Here is a 13,020-nt window from a genome sequence, read left to right on the forward strand (position 1 = left end):
GAGAATTTTTGAAAGAATGCATGATTGAGACTGCTGCAGTTCTATGTCCAGACATTGCAAGCAAATCCAAGAACCTCAGTCTATCTCAAAGAACAATGACTCAATGTATGGTATAGTGATAATTGATGACGACTTGGCCAGTGGATTTAACAAGAAAACAGTCTTTTGTGTTTTTTCGTTAGCTCTGGACGAGAGCAATGATGTAAAGGACACTGCTCAGCTCTCAGTCTTTATCAGAGGGGTTAGCAAATGTTTTGAAATCACTGAGGAATTCTATCCATGGAGTCCATCAAGGGCACAACACGAAGTGGACCTGTACGAGGTGTTGGGGGGTCATCAAGAGGTGTGAAGCTACCATGAAGTAAACTCATCAATATCATCACAGATGGATTGCCAAATTTAGCAGGAAAAATGTTGGATTGCTGAAAAGTATTCAGGATGGGTGAAAGAAGAAAGGCCCGAGTTAGAGATAGTTTTCCTATACTACATAATCCTCCAGAAGTCCCTGTGCAAGTGTGTTTTGCATTTTTATCATGTATTGGAAATGGTTTTAAAACTCATGAACTTCATTTGAGTGAGAGGGCTTACCTCTTGATAGTTAATTAAATTAATTGAAGACACTGATGCTGACCACCAGGACTTCAGTGTTTGTTGGCTAAGGTTTGGGGAAAGTATGTCAGCATGCATGGAGGCTCAGAGAGGCCATCAAGTAATTTTTGGAGTTAATGGAGAAAGTTGATGATTCTCTGAGCTGTGCAATGACGATCGGCTGTGTGATTTTATATTTCTTGTAGATGTGTTGGTTCACAGGAATAAACTAAACATGAAGCTACAAGGAAAGGATCAATTTGTGCCTGACATACTCAAATGTGAAAGCTTTCAAAGCCAGACTAACTGTTCTCATGACAGATCATGTAAAAATCTTTCACTGATTTCCCTGCACTGGTGAAACTCACAAAAGCCTCACAGCATGCAAGTAAATATGCCATGTCACTCGATGACCTTCATGCAGAGTTCTGCTAAAGTTTTTCTGATTTTGAGAAGATTGGAAAGTTGCTTCAGCTTGTGGCATGTCCCCTGTCTCTCGACTCTGAAACAGTACCAGACGACCTTCATTTGGAACTGATAACTTGCAGCGTGACTCTGCCTCAAAGGAGAAGTTCAACTCTGTTAAAGTAGAGGAGTTTTATTCCTCGCTGAATGAAGCCAAATTTCTAAAAACCCAACAGGTAGCACAGAGGATACCGGTGATATTTAGATCGACCTATATGTGTGAGCAGACTTTCAGCATGATGAACCTCAACAAAGGACGTCACAGAGCCCAGCTCACTGATGAACACTTGGGAGCTGTCCTGCAAAATGCCAGAAGTAAAATGACACCAAACTTTAATGCAATCGCAAAAAGGGGTGACCAACTGGGCTGCACTGTTCTCATTAAAATTGAGTGACAGCTAATGGTGAGTTTAGTTTTTTTTTAATTCTTAAATAATTGGTTACATGCAAAAACAGTTAATGCTGTTATGCAGGGTAATGTAGGCCTAATTTTGTCTTGTGCTTGTAGCTTGGCCTGTCTGTCAATTTTCAAAACCCAATGTGGCCCTTGAGCCAAAAAGTTTGCCCACCCCTGACCTAAGATCGTCATCTAATGTGTACCAGAGGAGTGGGCCATCTTCTGTGATTGGTGTCAAAGAGGGATCTCATCCAGTCAGAGCCTCTTCAGCGTATCGCAGACTTCCTCATCAGCCTCTTTCAAGACAATTTCCACTTTCAAGACAATTTCCACTTGGTCTTTGCCGTGAAAGGGTATTGCTCTGCTTTAAACCAAGTCTTCAGACCTAAGGACATTGCTCTTTCTGCTTTGGTGGAGTTATCCATGCTCATGAAGGGCTTTGAGTAGTCTTGTCCTCCCAGTGAGCACAGCCTCTGGAGTGGGACAGGACTCTCATTCCTCCACAGCCTAACTCAGGCACTGTATGAGACCTTGTGGGAGGCTTTGGACTGAGACCTTAAATTCAAGACTGTCTTCCCACTAGCCTTAGTATTGACAAATTTTATTGGTGAGTTAGATGTCTTTTTATCTTGTCAAGCATGCAGAGAGTTGGGAATCTCTCTTACTCATGTTTGTTCCTGAGTTTGTTGAGATATCCCATAACTTGTATTTTTTTGACAAGAGATGAAAGAGCTTTTTTATTTCATCTCTGGGACTTTGTTGTTGGTATCTGGAAAGCTGCTTCTGTGCCCATTGTGAATAGCAAGGTGCCATTAAAAGGGGCCCAACCTCTTAAGCCCGAGTGTTTTCACCTCTTAATTAGTACATGAAAGCACAAGACAGAGGTGGCCAGGAATACCCTGTCTTTCTGCTTCAAGCTGTAATTAAACAAGCTTACAACTCTGCAAACGTAGCCAGTCGAACAGTTCAGGTGGGAGCTTGGAAAATCAGAGACATGGGACTATTCCTTGCATTTCGGAGTAACTTTAAGTAGCATAGATGTGGAGGTCAGGTGCCTGGAAACTTCAGACTACCCTTACCTCAAGCTACTTGAGAGACCCTGCCCGCACATCCCTGAATTCCTTCTTCTTGAGACTTGTGATGGCTGCTCAACAAGTTGTGTAGTCACCTAAGCTTCACTTGGACAGCAAAGAATCTTGCCTAAGGTACTTGGAGGGCATAAGACTGGGTTTGAATGGTAAAGTGACTAGCTTCTTGTCCTTCATCCTTCTTTCCTGTGACGCAAGTTTTAATAGCCACAGTCCTCCCCTTGCAAGGCTGCAGCTCAGACTGAGTACGTGCTGGATCAGGTTCAGGTGCAAGTAGGCTACACAGTGGACACCCTGTCCGAGCTTCAACAAGCAAGATCTCAGGCATTTCACTCAGGCCCAAGGCCCCTACCACTTCATTCCAATGCCAGATCATATTGGAGGTTACTGGAATATGCACTCCCCTGCTCACTATTGTGACCAGGAACATAACTCAAGGTGGAGATTCAACTTGCCAGGCAGTTGAGAGAGTGCCCACATAAGGAGTGAGTCTACATAAAAGGCAATTATTCGTATTTTCATTAGAACAAATAACATATTTTTAAAAATACCTAATTCGTGTATATCCAGGGTATACAAATCAGAGCCTTTTATCATAATCCCACCTCAACCACCTTGCTAAAGGAAAAAATACTTTGTGACAACAATTGAGTGGTAGTTTCCCCCCATTCACCCTCCTAACCACCAGTTAACTACAGTACCTTATTATCAAGTTTCAACAACCAGTGCCAACTGGTGATGAAGAATACTCTTACTGTACATACATAAAAGGCTCTGGTTTGTATACTACTTGGGGAAAAATACAAATTGTTTTAGATTTATTTTAAGCCTTATGTGTTGGTGTTGTGCTATGCCTTGACATACAGTTAAAATAGTACAGTACCGTGTTATTACTACACAAATACTGTATATTAATACCAGCACAAATGATGGTAATATAAGATGGGGTTGAGATAGCAGGTCTGAACTGTCCTGAAATTTGGAACAGGGTACAGTCACCACCCTACTTACGAACATTCATGTTACAAACATTCAGAGATACAAGCAGGAAAAATATTATGCATATATACATTGCATTGTATCAAATTGAAATACATCCCTTACTGTACACTGTAGAGAGCATTAAAGGTTCTTTGCAGCATCTCTTTGGCCCCCATTTGCACTGCTGTGAGCCTTTTACATTGATTCTGTTATCCTCTTTGTGTAATCCACCGTGCCATCCAGCTCTTCAGTGTTGTAACTTTATGTTAAAGAATTGAAGTTGGGGCAGTCAGAATAAGAGCTCAAGCCTTTGAATGAGCTGTAAGAGAGCTTTAAAATGTGATCTGTCCCTTGATTATCTTTTATCAATCTGGTTAGATTGCTGCAGAGAGCTAGATCTTGCTCTATCACTGTAGATAATATGTTCCAGAAACCTTCTCTACAAATTTAAAGATATTTTTTTTGAGTGATTACTGAAAGTGTTTATATTTTTATGTTCTTTCTAGAAAGCACAATTAGAGAGGGTTGAAGCAGAGTTAAGTGCTGCGCAAGGGGTTCTAAATTCCAGTGCGGGAGGTGGTGTAAGAGAAATCGAAAGCATGAGGGAGCAACTCCAAGTTCACATTCAGACCATTGGAATTTTAGTATCAGAAAAATCAGAACTCCAGTCTTCACTTACTCATGCCAACCATGCCCTCAAACAGAAAGCAGGTAAGGATTTTGTTGGCAATATTCAATTTGTGATATTTATGAAATTGCCTTTGTTGGCATTGTTTTGTTTTGTTTCGATCACTCCTCTCACATAGCAGAATTCAAAACATCCTTATTAAATTGTATAGGTCTTATTCCTGTAGGAGTTACTAACTACTGTCTCTCCTTTTGGTCCACAGCTTCAATGTTTCCATCTTTTACATTTCATCAGTACTCTTTTTTTTTCTCTCTCTCTTTCTCTCTTCCCACCATGCTTTACAACTCCTTTAACTATATCTTGCTCCAATTTTTACTTCACGCAATTGTTCAAATCTGAGGTTGTGTTCAACTACTTTATAATATTAGTAATAATGGCATCATAAAATAGTAATTCTAAACTTTGTACTGTATAATGTTTCAGATTAAGGATTATTTCATATATTATACTGTCACCCTTGACTTCCTGTTTATAATATGTCCCAATGGGATTGTTATAAAATGCTTATGGTTTGATTTTGTTTCCAGTAAAAACTTTGAAATAAAATCCTTTTATTAAATGACTAGGGAATTAAAATTTTTTCAGCTATTTATTGCTCACACATATATGAGAATTGAAAAATTCTGAATACATTATCAAACTGTATTTACATTTCAGGTGAAGTCTCAGAGCTGGATGGAAGGCTTAGTGCTTCTCGTCAAAGGGTGAGTGAGCTAGAAGCTAGCTTGAAAGACTTGACATCACAGTATGAGGCTCTGAAAGACCAGCAAACTAATGTTTCCAAAGACTTGGATGCCAATAAAATGTCCAATTTCAAGCTTAGGTATGTATTGTTTGTTTAATGTTACAGAGTTATACTGTAAGTTGTGTTTTAGTTTTTATAGATCTATTAAAGGACTGATGTGAACTGTTTGAGAAGATATTGAGGATTGGCAAACAAACCCAAAATGGCCTTAAATGGGCCCTTCGGTCAGCAAATATCCCAATACAGTACAGTATTAGTGTTGTAGCACTGATTAACATCAATTAGTTCTCTGGGAGACAAGTTGTAACTGTATAGTCTGTTTAAGTTGAATGTTTTTAACTACAATGATGATAATGATACACTGATAGACTTCCAGCTTTGTAAATTAGATTACAATACTGCATTTCGTATTATAGCTTCATTGAAAGCAAACAGTTCATGCTTTCTTGGTAAAACATATTGTATCAGTAAATCAAATAGATTAACCAAAAACATAGTGATATGTGAACAAAGCAGTGCTCACATTTACAAATGTATGGATCATATTTTTTTTTTATTATACTTAACAGAAGCTGTGTGATATTTTGAGTTAGTAGGCACTAAGTTACAAATAAATCCTAATTTCCCAGTTTGGTGATAGTATAATCATAGTTTAAATTACCAGGTTTTTTGTCTCATTCAAATTTGAAATTTGGGACCTGTTTTTGTAAGGTATTCCTCAGAAATAACCCCAAAGATGCTAAGTGGCCCTGCAATACTCCACCCTTTCTCTGAAAGAAAATAATTAGCAGTTTAGCATGTGGATGAAATGGACACTTGAATATTAAACATTCAGTTAATTAATCATCGACTTTCAGTATGAAATAGGATTTTTATGATACAATGTCCCCCTCGATTTGGGACCACCTTGATGTGGTGAGGGGGCTCTTGAACCCCAGGAATCTGTTTCCGGGTTTGAGTCCAAGAGTCCCATATACCATTATGCATTCCTTTGAATAAATTTTTGCGGAATTTTCTGCTTTTGCCAAAATTTATTGGACCTGATAAACAGGAAAAGATATCATAACTGGGATTGGGTTTATATCTGAAGCTAAATAGTGGGAACTGTGGTAGGACCTTCAACTGCCTGATAATGTTCAGACCTGAGAGATATCAGGCGGAACTGTTCTTTAGGGCTGGACCACAGATTCCAGGGGGGCTCTGGTTCTGGGGATAGGATTCTCGGCATTCTATTTGGTTTGCCCATGAATTGAATAGGGTGTGGATGATTGTATTCCAGTAATATTGTCAGTCCTAGCAAGTGGGTTTGGCTTACACTTGGGCCACTCCAATCATGATGTGCCATCCCCTGTGGGGTAGGGTAGCGAGTGGACATTTTGGAGTCAGTTCTCACTTGTGCCATTGGTGGAAGAATAAACCACATGAAAGGCTGATGATATCTTTTTAAGGTTTTCAGGTTTATTTATTTTTTTTCTTTACCTCAATCTTTATGCTCATTAGTGTTAAAGAGTTAAGTACCCCTGGGTCCTTTGATGGTAGCGACTCAGCAAAGTTAACAACCGCTGGAACCTCGTCTGACAACCTCTTTCTGGAAAGATCGGAAAAAAATACTAATGTAATTAAACCGGAGCCCTATGCTCCAATAAAAAGCAAACCAAAAGAAACCAAATATCTTGCTTGACTCACTTCGACTCCCTCTTTGGAAGTGGAAGTTGGTCACGATTCCTGACCTTAGAAACAAAGAAGAAAATATCGGCATTGAAATTAGAAAAAAATATATTGCTGGATTCCCTTAAAAAAAAGGTACAACAGTGTACAAGATTGAGAAATATACAACATAGCCAGTAGACCTGTTTTACTTCACACTGAAGCTCAATCCGTCCGCCAAGGGTTAAACCAGCTAGACCTGCCATATTTAAAGATGGGAAAAGAACACTTCATCAAAAAGAAATAAGTAATATAATGGGAGAAAACTTAGCAGATGTGAATAGTTATAAAAATTTATATGAACACTTCTGCACAAAGAAAAATAAAATAGAATTAATAGCAGTAAATTTTGAAACAATAGAAGATATATATTATAATAGAAAATTTAATGTCAGAGTTGGAATATGCTCTCTCGAACAGCAATAAATCTGTTCCTGAAGGTGACAGTATTTGTTTTGAGATGATATGCCACTTAGCACCTTTGGCAGAGTCATACTTATTAGAAAGTCAGCTCAGTGGTATGGTTAAACTACTTTGATAATAATAATAACATACTTATTAGAGTTTTATAATCATTTATGGCTTCGAAATTTATTTCCAGATGAATGGCAAAAAGCTATAATAATTCCTATCCCAAACCTGGGAAGGATCCCAGTAATATAATTACAGACCAGTTTCTTTAACAAGCTGCTTATGCAGATTGTTAGAGAAAATAGCAAATGCTCGACTAACATGGCACATTCAAGAAAATAAAATTTTAACTCCCACTCAGTTCGGGTCACAGTGTAACAGATCCACATTAGATTCTGTCTGTAACTTAGAAGACCATATACGTAGAGGTTTTGAGCAAAAACAAATTACTGTAACTGTCTTTTTTGACATTGAAAAAGCATACGATACTACATGGAGGTATGCTATATTAAAAACTTTACAGAACAACAACATCTGTGGACATTTACCTAGGTTTATACAAAACTTTTTGGCAAATTGCAGTTTTCAGGTGAGAATTGATGATGCTCTGTCTAGAACATTTCCTCTTGAAAATGGTGTTCCACAGGGAAGCGTCCTTAGTGGCACACTGTTTACTTTAGCAGTTAATGATATCAGTAATAATCTACCTATTGGTATTAAAAGTAACCTGTATATGGATGATTTTGCCATATATTATTCAGCATCTCGAATAAAACATGCAGAACGAAACATTAATAAAAGCATAGTAAAAATAGATGAATGGGCCTCATCGGTAGGCTTTAAATTTTCCATAGATAAAACTCAAGCAATCATGTTTTATAAAAATAAAAAGTGGAAAAAAGGGGGAGAAATAGACTTAAAAATCAGAAACCATAGTACTGTATACCAGTTGGCCAAACAGCAAAATTTATGGGGTTAGTGTTCTATGCTCACTTGAACTGGAAAGCCCACATAACATACGTAAAATCTAAATGTAAGAGAGCGTTAAATCTAATTAGAAAAGTATCGAACACTACTTGGGGAGCTGATAGACACACCCTTACTGTACTGTATAAAGCAACGGTTTTGTCCATCATTGATTACGGAAGTGAAGTACATGGCTCAGCATCGGATGCACCGCTGAAAATGTTAGACCTTATTCACAATGAAGGCCTTAGAATATGCTCAGGAGCCTTTAGATCATCACCAAAATCATCTTTACAAGTTGAATTTGGTGAATTGCCTCTTTCTCTCCTTAGAGAGCTAGTAACAATGAAAAGTGCTCTGAGAATTCAGACAAGTGATTCTCCAACAAAAAAATTGTTTGAATTAAGAGATGTATTTATAAATAACCATCCACCACCTTTCCCAATTAGAGCTAGAAGACTGTTTTAGTCGCTGAATATAGATACTGTACACAAGTGCCTTTAATAGTAAAATCACCTCCTCCCTGGGCAATGAATAAAATGAGAATTTGTACACACCTCAAGTATTTTATCATAAAGTTACTCATATACACCAGAACACCACAGACAACATACAGTAGAGCATATAAGCTGAAAAGGTCCACATTATGCAATATATACAGATCGATCTAAATCAGAACACAAAGTGGGATATGCTGCAGTGTCCTGGGACAGGACTTATCAGTTGTCTCTTCCTAATAATGCATCAGTATTCACAGCAGAGTTGTGTGGAATTATATCAGCTATTAAAATAATTAAAGAAACATCATCCAATAATTTTGTGATTTTTAGTGACTCGAGAAGCGCTATAGAAGCTATTCAGAGTTACAAATCAAAAAATAATATAGTACAACAAATTAAATTATTTCTCCATAACTTATATAATAATGGAAAAAATGTATCAAAGGAAATGAAGATGCAGACAAAGCAGCCAAAGAAGCAGCCTTCATGACAAGATCAAATGTGAATATCCCTGTTACTGATTATGTAACACACACAAAAATGGGTGACATAAATCAATGGCAATATATATGGAATGAAGAACCTGAAAGTAATAAATTGAAACAAATAAAACCTAATTTTAAAAAATGGAGTTCATCATATCAGGGAGAGAGACACCCACAAGTAATTCTAACATGTCTCAGAATAGGCCATACTCATCTGACACACGGGCACTTAATGAGCAGCCCACATGGCCCGGCTCCCAAGTGTTCAGAGTGCAGGGTGATAATAACAGTCAGACATGTGTTATGTTATTGTCCAAAGTATGACCAACAGCAACTGTCAACTTTTGGAAATAAATCAGTGGAGGAGATTTTGTCAGAATCTTTTACATTTTCAGGCGTTCTGATTTTGATGTTCATAAGGAACTGTAATTTAATTAATAAAATATAAAAATAAGTAAATAATAAAAGCACAAAAACAGCATTTGTTAAATTGAAAAAAAAGCAAAATTTTAAATTATTACTTATGTTCTAAATTTTAATATATCTTTTTAGTGTGTATGTAAGGAAGCATGAGTAAATGTATTTATTGTATGTATATGTTCCAGTATGAGAGCATGTGCCTATGTGCAGTTTTTAATTTCATTTTAATTCATTCATCATCATAATTGAATGATTCATTGGGTCCTGTGTTTGGCCTCTGGCCTAGACCTGGTATTTCTAATCAACCCTTGGGCTGTCTCTATGAGAGCTGAATCAGCTTTCCAGTGGTCTGCTAAACTACTTTAATAATAATATCACTAGCAAAGGATAAAATGTACACACTATACTTCTATTTGAGGTGTATCAAATCCAGTGCATAAACAATTAATATGTTACCATACTTACAGAGTTTATATTTTTCACTTTGTCTATATTACGGTGAGGTTTATTTTGATTACATCTGACATTCCCTGTAAGTAAATAATATTGTATCAGTGACCTGGTAAAACTATTTAATCAGTTAGTCTTAATAATAATAATAATAATAATAATAATAATAATAATAATAATAATAATAATAATAATAATAATAATAATAACAACAACAACAACAATGAATTGTTTGCATGGGATATTACGTATATTTAAACATATCGGTACATACATTTTCGATGATACACAAACTGCCTGCATCTCCTTCCATTATTGATGGAAGTGGACGCAGTGATGGATGGTGTAGGACATATATAAGTACATGTGCCCTTGTACAGATGTGTCCATTATTATCTATATTTATAGTTTTTGTCTTGTAGAAATAGTTGATTGAGAATGGTACTGGCCCGTGGAGAATAGTCAATTGACTAGTTCGCTTGGTTCTTACTTTTGTCCCCATTTTTGGTGTTCGCTATGGACGGAAAGTAAACTGAATGATTGCCGCTTGTTAATATTAAAATGTAAATGCTTAACTTTCCCATTTTTATATTCTAATTGAATTAATTAATTTTAATGTTAAATGTATTCTTATAAGGAAAACAGTTTTTGTTTTTCCGCCTTTATTTTTCAACGTTGTTCGAGAGTTTTTGGACAAAGTGAAAGAAAACGGAGTTGTTGACGGGTTTTGGTCCCATACAAGGAGTCTTTAGTCTTGCACTAGTCGGACAAAAGAACGGGTGTTCTTTCGCTTAAAAAGTGAATTCAAGAATTTTAAAATTCGAAGGACATGTAAAGAAATTGATCTAGAAGATGGTGCAGTGTGTGAGAGATAAAGACTTCCTAAATTGGATTTGAGTTAGATAATTCAACAGTCTACAGTATTTTTAACTTCTCATAATTTCTGTAAAACGCTTACAGTACATACATGCACACAATGAAGTTAATGCCTATGTTGTTATATCCTCAGTAAGCTGTGTGAAGAATTAAGAGCATCAGTTGCTGAGCTTACAGAGCGGTTGAGTGTTAAGACGAAAGACTATGAACAACTTGGGGTTCAGCTGGCAGATACTAAAAGTCAGCTCGCCATGGCACAGCTTCATGTACAGCAGGTAATTACCATCATCATCGTCATCGCCATAGGGGTTTTGCATTGTGCCTAGATGACGCACTGTAGATGGTACTAAAGGTGCTTTTCAGTGGCCCTTTCACACCAGCTACATTGCTTTGTATTTACTGTCATCAGTTCCCTTTTTTCTCCTCTTACTTGGCCATCCAATATCAGCTTCACTTGTTCCATTTTCATATCTCATTTAAGAACAAATCCTTAACAAAATAAAGTTGGCTGAGTGACTTGGTTGTCTCATGAAATACTTTACACAGTACATTATTTATAGTGTTGTAATCATCATCATTATCAATATACCAATTACCCTGTGTGAAATTGAAGGTTGTAACTTCAGTATTAATGTTTTTATGTCAGATTTTCCCATTCTGGGGTTTGATGTAAAATGAGTTCTATCATCAGATGCCCACCATGTGCACTTATCTGACCTACAGTAGGTCTTTATTTGTACCCCTTCTCTGCAGTGATCTTAGTCTTCTTGCAGATCTTCATCTTACTTCATCTGTAGCTACTACTGTTTCTATTAACTGTTTCTCACCCCCTTTTATCGTCCAACATGTCTCAGTCAATTTCCAAACTTAGGATATCCCATTTTTTGTACTATCCACATTTGTAATGATCCTTAGCATTATATAGACAGGCCTCTACAGAATTTCCTTTGTAAGTGTGCACACCTCTTCTGTGCATTGTTTCATAATGGGAATGTTTTTCTGATTAGGAATCTAGCAATTTCTTCCAACGTAATCCATACTGTTGCTACTTTATTTTTGTACTGCCCTTTCAGTATTTGCTTTATGGTACAGTGTGTCACCGAGGTAACAGAAATGTGTATGTCCTCCAATAAAACATGATGCTTCTCTCTCTCTCTCTCTCTCTCTCTCTCTCTCTCTCTCTCTCTCTCTCTCTCTCTCTCTCCCTGCCATTGGGTGGGGGCTTTAGAGAGCAATTACAGTACTGTACTTGGAACTGACTCATAATTTGTCCTAATTAGTAGCCCTAAACAAAATTAGCTAGGCTTCTTTACCCACTTTTGTGTTGTTTTTGTGTTGTCTAGCTTAACAAATTTCTGACTTGAGAGAACATCAAGGAGGGTAAAATTGATCGATATTCCTTCTCACCTGTACAGTTTGAGTTGCCAACTTGGTCGAGAGAGCTGCAAGTATGATGTTAAGTTTTGCTTGTAGAGCTAGGTCCAGTTTGGACAGACTGATAACCCTCAAGGCACTAGAATCATTTAATTATCTAAGTACAGGTATAAGCCCTGAGGCATTTTGTTAGTAAAGGTTCATCCATCCTTTTAGTGTAGTTCATAATAGGCACAAGAAAATACCCTTACGAATCATATGAAGAGACGTCCCATGACAAAATTTTATTAGTCACATCCCATAATAAAAATTTAATCCAAATTTGATAACCCTTGCATGAATACCAAACTCTTTCAAAATTCCCTTTCCCCCAATAACTTGCTCATATACGGTATAAGACTGTAGAACCGTATACAGTACAGTACATGTAAAAATGAGAATATAAAAAGATAATTGTATGCCTGACACAACCTTGATTCATTTTGACTCTCTTTTTTGGGAACCGTAACAGAAACAAGTGTCACCTCTAAAACTTGTGAATCTCTTATTAACAAGTTGGCCATCACAAGAAATGACCTTCAGTAAATTTTCATTAACAAACAATTTTCTTTTTATGACATAGTTATAAAAAGAAAAGTCCTTTAGACATACAAAAGAAAGTGAGTGCATAAAAAGAAGTGTCCTTCAGATGGACAAAAGTAAATGATTGATTAATATAAACAAGTACAGTTTAGCAGTTGGAAAGCTACTTGTCCATAATGAAAGCCAAAAATATAAATGTGTTTCAGAACAGAACTCAGTGAATAGCCTTTAAGGCATTTTAATCTTACTAAGATCCTCCCATGTGAAAACGGGTAGGAGTATGGACGCGAAAAAATA

At 36.9% G+C, this 13,020-nt stretch overlaps 1 protein-coding gene and 1 long non-coding RNA gene across 2 annotated transcripts in view; one reads left to right on the forward strand and one right to left on the reverse strand.

Annotated features, from left to right (window-relative positions):
* The window catches only part of LOC136840486 (golgin subfamily A member 2-like), a 142,227-nt gene that overhangs the window by 24,036 nt on the left and 105,171 nt on the right, over positions 1-13,020 (forward strand). The window contains 3 exon segments of the mRNA XM_067107152.1: positions 4,026-4,230; positions 4,865-5,030; positions 10,901-11,042. Of these exon segments, the coding sequence (XP_066963253.1) occupies positions 4,026-4,230; positions 4,865-5,030; positions 10,901-11,042 (513 nt within the window).
* Positions 5,318-9,973, reverse strand: LOC136841641 (uncharacterized). Its single transcript, XR_010854053.1, has 2 exons — positions 9,907-9,973; positions 5,318-6,540 (listed from the first exon to the last, which is right to left on the reverse strand). It is a non-coding gene; the product is annotated as an uncharacterized lncRNA (long non-coding RNA).

This window comes from Macrobrachium rosenbergii, chromosome 1, assembly GCF_040412425.1.
Source record: "Macrobrachium rosenbergii isolate ZJJX-2024 chromosome 1, ASM4041242v1, whole genome shotgun sequence".
In the NCBI taxonomy this organism is placed as follows: Eukaryota; Metazoa; Arthropoda; class Malacostraca; order Decapoda; family Palaemonidae; genus Macrobrachium; species Macrobrachium rosenbergii.